Genomic DNA, 8,090 nt, shown 5'->3' on the forward strand with positions numbered 1-8,090 from the left:
ACCTAGCTCCTTACAGAATTATAGTTCCTGGCGCTGGTAAGCAATGTGCTCATGCAGCCTCACAGATGACCACTGCGCCCTCGGCTCCCTTGCGTGGCAGCTCGGGGGAGCGTTGCACAGCAGCGGGTTCAGGTATTGTCTGCTTTACCCTCACGTCGATGTCTGCCGGTGCTTCTTGCCCTGCAGCTATTAGGATGGGAATATCAGCCAGGGAGCTCTTGCTTCTACTCCAGGACAGGCCAAACTGTGGCTCTCCAGATGTGGTGAAACTACAAATCCCAGCATGCCTTGCCCCAGTTTTAACACTCCCTTATAGCAAAACTGTGGCAAGGCATGAAGGGATTTGTAGTTTCACAACATCTGGAGAGCCACAGGTTGGCCAGTCCTGTTCTACTCCCACGCTGCCAAGATCATGCCCCTAGCGCTTTGCAAAGAATTTTAATAAAAATATGCTCGGCTCTTACAATCCCGCTATGGCATGGCAGGACTAGAAGGACTGTTTAACGCACAAGGAGGCTGGATGTATGTGGACACATCTGTACACGAATATATAATCAGTGACTGATACTTGTTATTGTGTATAAATACGTCTTATATAATAAAAGTAGTGTTATCCTGGTAACCATTATGCTTTTATATATTAACTTTCTTACAGGACATATAAGGAGCAGGATTCTAACTAAGACGACGTGGAAAGGGACATTGTTCTCCGATCAAGCCAACTAAATACATCATATCTCCTTACCCCTCAGGAGGAGGAACAAAAGCAATTTTATTTTCTGGATAGAAGAAACCTTCAGCAACTAATTTGTTTATCTCCTCATACATGATGAGCCTCACAGGAGAGAAACCACATGTGTGCTCTGAGTGTGACAAAGGCTTTACATATAAATCACATCTTCTCAGACATCAGAGGAATCACACAGGAGATAAGCCATTTACATGTTCTGAATGCAGCAAATGTTTTTCCCAGAAGGCACATCTTGTCCAACATCAGAGGAGTCACACAGGAGAGAAGCCATATAAATGTTCTGAATGCAGCAGATGTTTTTCCCATAGGTTAAGTCTTGTCCGGCATCATAGAATTCACACAGGAGAGAAACCATATAAATGTTCTGAATGCAGCAAATGTTTTTCCAATAAGTCACATCTTGTTATACATCAGAGGAGTCACACAGGAGAGAAACCATATAAATGCTCTGAATGCAGCAAATGTTTTTCCCAGATGGTTAAGCTTGTCAAACATCAGAGGAGTCACACAGGAGAGAAGCCATATAATTGTTCTGAATGCAGCAAATGTTTTTCTCAGAAATATCAGCTTGTCAAACATCAGAGGATACACACAGGAGAGAAACCATATAAATGTTCTGAATGCACCAAATGTTTTCTTCAGAAGTGGTATCTTGTCCTACATCAGAGGAGTCACACAGGAGAGAAGCCATATAAATGTTCTGAATGCAGCAAAATTTTTTCCCAGAAGTCACATCTTGTCCTACATCAGAGGAGTCACACAGGAGAAAAACCATATAAATGTTCTGAATGCAGCAAATGTTTTTCCAATAAGTCACATCTTGTTATACATCAGAGGAGTCACACAGGAGAGAAGCCATATAAATGTTCTGAGTGCAGCAAATGTTTTTCCCAGAAGTCACTTCTTGTCCTACATCAGAGGAGTCACACAGGAGAGAAACCATATAAATGTTCTAAATGCAGCAAAGGTTTTTCCCAGAAGACAGATCTTGTCCGACATCAGAGGATTCACACAGGAGAGAATCGAAAAATTCTGTGAAAGCGGGTAGAGTGTTACTAGAAAGACAATACTTATTAATACCTTGAGTCACTCTGAGGGCCTGAATGCAGTGTCTTTCATATATAATTAAAGTAACTTTTAACACCACAATATGCATTCAATGGATACAATTTTTTCCTAGTGTGAGAAGTGTTTTGTATGAATCAGTCCTGATAGTCTGGAGCGGTCTGACAAGTGGATTTGGGGCACTTTTTCCCTGGGATGAACTGTCGGTTAGGAACTAGAGTTGCAATATAACAACATACAGTGGCGATGGGGCTGCTGGTACTGAGCTCTGTATTATACAGCTGTTCTGCTGGTGCCGGTACTGAGCTCTGTAATATACAGCTGTTCTGCTGGTGCTAGTACTGATCTCTGTAATATACAGCTGTTCTGCTGGTGCCAGTACTGAGCTCTGTAATATACAGCTGTACTGCTGGTGCTGGTACTGAGCTATGTAATATACAGCTGTTCTGCTGGTGCCAATACTGATCTCTGTAATATACAGCTGTTCTGCTGGTGCCGGTACTGAGCTGTGTAATACACAGCTGTTCTTCTGGTGCCAGTACTGAGCTCTGTAATATACAGCTGTTCTGCCGGTGCTGGTACTGATCTCTGTAATATACAGCTGTTCTGCCGGTGCCGGTACTGATCTCTGTAATATACAGCTGTTCTGCTGGTGCCGGTACTGAGCTCTGTAATATACAGCTGTTCTGCTGGTGCCGGTACTGAGCTCTGTAATATACAGCTGTTCTGCTGGTGCCGGTACTGAGCTCTGTAATATACAGCTGTTCTGCAGGTGCCGGTACTGAGCTCTGTAATATACAGCTGTTCTGCTGGTGCCGATACTGAGCTCTGTAATATACAGCTGTTCTGCTGGTGCCGGTACTGAGTTCTGTAATATACAGCTGTTCTGCTGGTGCCGATACTGAGCTCTGTAATATACAGCTGTTCTGCTGGTGCCGGTACTAAGCTCTGTAATATACAGCTGTTCTGCTGGTGCCGGCACTGAGCTCTGTAATATACAGCTGTACTGCTGGTGCCGATACTGAGCTCTGTAATATACAGCTGTGCTGCTGGTGCCGGTACTGAGCTCTGTATTATACAGCTGTTCTGATGGTGCTGGTACTGAGCTCTGTAATATACTGCTGTTCTGCTGGTGCCAGTACTGATTTGCACAATAGATGCACACCAAAGAATGGATTTAGTGTGTTAAAAATTAAATACCTAACACCAAATTAAAATCCATTTATTGGTACAAAACCCATTGCAAGTGGGGACCAAATCCCAAAGAAGTGATACTAGATTCTTTCTTCTCATAGGGGTATTTCTCCAAATAGTGCTGAAAAATAAAGATTAATAAAATATAAATATTCACAGCACTGCCAAATTGTCCAAGAGAAACTCTTTTAATCCCTAAAAACACTATTTCTTTCTTGTGTGCATTTGCACTTCACATTATATGTTGTGTGTATGTATGTCTAAAAAGTTTTAACCTCTGAAAATATTTTCACAAGCCGCAGAAGGTTATCCTGTGCAATCCTATGTGTTAAAAGTTTGCACAGGACAGTGTCCTCTCTTCTTTTTATTCAAATTAACTAATAAAAGTTTAAGTTTTAAAACAGTAACAAACCAAAAATTTCTTCTTCAAATATCTTTCTCCTTTGGTGTGCATCTATTGTGCAAATCTTTCTCTTTCCCCTACAAACTATTGTCCTAACCTTTGCCCGGATAGCACCCCCGCCAGATTATTTTCAATAAAGGCAGCCCAAATACATAAAAATCCCTAAAATTACTAAAGGGATATGACCCAGTTGTGTGCGGACCTCCTATCCCCCCTCCCCTCTCTCCCTCATTGATTGGGTACCAGGGGACAGGAAGAAACTTGGTCTCCTCTGCAACACAATCCCAGATGCACAGCAAGGACACCAACTTCAGGCTTGCACCAGAAGCTGACAGGCAAAACAGAATAGGACAGGCTACACAAGGAAAATCACCGGCGTCTGGGTAAAAGGTAGCATGGGAGATAAAGGGCAAACTCCCAATCACAATAGCCAAGGCAGACAAGCCCCCTTAAGGAGGAGACTTACTACAGGTATGCAGCCTGACACACCAGGTCCAGAGCTAATTGGTTTAATTAAGCAACAGCTGTGCTCCACCTTGAGGATACAGGAGTAACAGTATAGGAAGGGAAGGATTGTCACAGGCTCTAAATTAATAAAGGTGATATATTTTTATTATTCAAAAGACCAACATAGGACCTAATTAGGCTCTGGTACCGCGAGGGTGCTTGGTTGGAGGTGCTCCCAAAATAGTTCAGCAATAAAGCTAACATTCAAAGGGGGGGTATCCCAAGGAGGACAAAGGCAGAACAGTAAGGGTTTTTTGGGCACGCTTTTAAATTAATGTGTTATGAGTGGACTAAAATATAACTTTTATTAAACAACTCTAAAAAAAAGAGAGAAACGTCACCACAATTAAATAAGTACATACATGAATACATTTCTACAACAATTTAAATGGTAATGTTGTCATTAAATCACTGGCAAAAATGATTTATACACGGTATCCACCTCTACTACTATGGTTTTGCACAAGATAAATTGAAATCCAAGGTTGGAGTTTGTGCATGAGTAATTATAACTGACCAATGTCTGTTACTTTGTCAGGACAGATTCCCAACAGACATTGGTCCTTTATAATTACTCATGCACAAACTCCAACCTTGGATTTCAATTTATCTTGTACAAAACCATAGTATTAGAGGTGGATACCGTGTATAAATCACTTTTGCCAGTGATTTAATGACGACACTACCATTTAAATTGTTGTATAAATGTATTCATGTATGTACTTATTTAATTGTGGTGATATTTCTCTCTTTTTTTAGAGTTGTTTAATAAAAGTTATATTCTAAGCCGTCCATTGCTCATTGGATACAAACAACGATTCAACAAGCTTATGTGTCAGCAGATTACACACTTCTTGCTTCCGTAAATACCCATTCAACAAGAGCGGTGGGGTCATTCTGGGCGGCTGCCTGGGGTGTCTCTGCTTTGTAACTTTGCAGAGCTGTGATGTGGTCAGGCCAACATACATTTGTAAAGTTCTACTAGTTTGACGCTCTAGCCGAAGAAGATACCCAGTTTGGGCAGGTGGTGCTACAGAAGTCTCCACAGGTTCCTATCCATTCTGGTATTTCTGGGACATTCCTATCATATTGAGACCCCAGTATACCATATGGGTGATAGAGAAAATACAATTTTAATGACCTACCGGTAAATCCCTTTCTCGTAGTCCATATGGGATACTGGGTGCTCCCGCCTCAGTGCAGAGTCTTTTCTGCAACATGTTCTCAGTTATCTGGTTGAAGTTGTGTTGGTAACCTTTCTTGTCACCAGTTGTAAAAAAAAAAAAACATGTTTCCAGTTCTCCTGATTACTGTTGACGTGTGCTGGCATGAAGCTCACGACATATCGCTTTTCATATTCTTCTCTCAAGTATATCCATCCTACTTCGGGCACAGTTTTCCCTTAACTGGCTTGTGGTTGGGAACGTAGATGCGAGGAGCCAGTACACCGTGCTAAAGATTTTATATGCGCCTGTCTCCTGCGGAGGACCCTCCATTCCCCAGCATATTGAGACCCCTGTATCCCGTACTCCACAATGATGCTACAGTTGCTTTATGCAGTTCTATTTTAGTGGCAAGCTGAATTCTACAGTTTAGATCCATGAAGGGCTTCAGGAGCCAGCACAATCTCGCTGGCAATCTCCCTTGGCAACAAATACAATGCTCTGCTCTGTCCAGATGGTACAACACAGAGACCTCTAGCCCTCCGGTAACTGAGCTAACACTGATCTGATCTTATCCGCTGACAATAAACACAGACTATGCAGTTTAATAATAAAGGTTCAGGTAAAAATGGGACTTATGCCCCGCAGCAGCCTCTTGGTAATAACATCTCCTGCCGACTACAACAGCCCACTGCTTCCAGGCGTCTGACGCTGTCTCCTGCTGGCACGACTACCTAGCTCCTTACAGAATTATGGTTCCTGGCGGCTGGTAAGCAATGTGCTCATGCAGCCTCACAGATGACCACTGGGCCCTCGGCTCCCTTGCATGGCAGCTCGGGGGAGCGTTACACAGCAGCGGGTGCAGGTATTGTCTGCTTTCCCCTCACGTCGATGTCTGCCGGTGCTTCCCGCCCTGCAGCTATCAGGATGGAAATATCAGCCAGGGAGCTCTTGCTTCTACTCCAGGACAGGCCAACCTGTGGCTCTCCAGATGTGGTGAAACTACAAATCCCAGCATGCCTTGCCCCAGTTTTAACACTCCCTTATAGCAAAACTGTGGCAAGGCATGATGGGATTTGTAGTTTCACAACATCTGGAGAGCCACAGGTTGGCCAGGCCTGTTCTACTTCCATGCTGCCAAGGTCATGCCCCTAGTGCTTTGCAAAGAATTTTAATAAAAAGATGCTCGGCTCTTACAATCCCGCTATAGCATGGCAGGACTAGAAGGACTGTTTAACGCACAAGGAGGCTGGATGTATGTGGACACATCTGTACACGAATATATAATCAGTGACTGATACTTGTTATTGTGTATAAATATATGTCTTATATAATAAAAGTAGTGTTATCCTGGTAACCATTATGCTTTTATATATTAACTTTCTTACAGGACATATAAGGAGCAGGATTCTAACTAAAACGACGTGGAAAGGGACATTGTTCTCCGATTAAGCCAACTAAATACATCATCTCCTTACACCTCAGGAGGAGGAACAAAAGCAATTTTATTTTCTGGATAGAAGAAACCTTCAGCAACTAATTTGTTTCTCACCTCATACATGATGAGTCACACAGGAGAGAAACCACATGTGTGCTCTGAGTGTGACAAAGGCTTTACATATAAATCACATCTTCTCATACATCAGAGGAGTCACACAGGAGAGAAGCCATTTACATGTTCTGAATGCAGCAAATGTTTTTCCCAGAAGGCACATCTTGTCCAACATCAGAGGAGTCACACAGGAGAGAAGCCATATAAATGTTCTGAATGCAGCAGATGTTTTTCCCATAGGTTAAGTCTTGTCCGGCATCATAGAATTCACACAGGAGAGAAACCATATAAATGTTCTGAATGCAGCAAATGTTTTTCCAATAAGTCACATCTTGTTATACATCAGAGGAGTCACACAGGAGAGAAACCATATAAATGCTCTGAATGCAGCAAGTGTTTTTCCCAGATGGTTAAGCTTGTCAAACATCAGAGCAGTCACACAGGAGAGAAGCCATATAAATGTTCTGAATGCAGCAAATGTTTTTCTCAGAAATATCAGCTTGTCAAACATCAGGGGATACACACAGGAGAGAAACCATATAAATGTTCTGAATGCACCAAATGTTTTCTTCAGAAGTGGTATCTTGTCCAACATCAGAGGAGTCACACAGGAGAGAAGCCATATAAATGTTCTGAATGCAGCAAAATTTTTTCCCAGAAGTCACATCTTGTCCTGCATCAGAGGAGTCACACAGGAGAGAAGCCATATAAATGTTCTGAATGCAGCAAATGTTTTTCCAATAAGTCACATCTTGTTATACATCAGAGGAGTCACACAGGAGAGAAGCCATATAAATGTTCTGAGTGCAGCAAATGTTTTTCCCAGAAGTCACTTCTTGTCCTACATCAGAGGAGTCACACAGGAGAGAAACCATATAAATGTTCTAAATGCAGCAAAGGTTTTTCCCAGAAGACAGATCTTGTCCGACATCAGAGGATTCACACAGGAGAGAATCGAAAAATTCTGTGAATGCGGGTAGAGTGTTACTAGAAAGACAATACTTATTAATACCTTGAGTCACTCTGAGGGCCTGAATGCAGTGTCTTTCATATATAATTAAAGTAACTTTTAACACCACAATATGCATTCAATGGATACAATTTTTTCCTAGTGTGAGAAGTGTTTTGTATGAATCAATCCTGATAGTCTGGAGCGGTCTGACAAGTGGATTTGGGGCACTTTTTCCCTGGGATGAACTGTCGGTTAGGAACTAGAATTAGAATTAGAATTAGAATCATCTTTATTGGCCAGGTATACTTGCGTATGCTTGGAATTTTTTGTGGTAACAGTGCAGCATCAATCAGGGAACACAAAGGGGGTGGGAAGAGAGGCATAAACATACATCACATACATTTCACATGTATCTAGAAAAGTTCGAGTTAGTATTTGGTATGTTCAATACGGTTTAGTTGGTGGACAGCTATTGGGAAGAAGCCTTTTGTAGTTCTTGTCGT

At 42.1% G+C, this 8,090-nt stretch overlaps 1 protein-coding gene across 1 annotated transcript; it reads left to right on the plus strand.

The window, feature by feature from the left end:
• Nucleotides 1–659: 659 nt before the first annotated feature.
• LOC146075938 (uncharacterized) lies at nt 660–7,739 on the plus strand. The gene is made up of 2 exons (XM_083185637.1): nt 660–1,748; nt 6,725–7,739. The coding sequence occupies exons 1-2, from the start codon at nt 827–829 to the stop codon at nt 7,603–7,605; spliced, it is 1,803 nt and encodes a 600-aa protein (XP_083041763.1). The 5' UTR covers nt 660–826; the 3' UTR covers nt 7,606–7,739.
• Nucleotides 7,740–8,090: the final 351 nt, after the last annotated feature.

This window comes from Crinia signifera, chromosome 4 (assembly GCF_055691185.1).
Source record: "Crinia signifera chromosome 4, ASM5569118v1, whole genome shotgun sequence".
Taxonomy (NCBI): domain Eukaryota; kingdom Metazoa; phylum Chordata; class Amphibia; order Anura; family Myobatrachidae; genus Crinia; species Crinia signifera.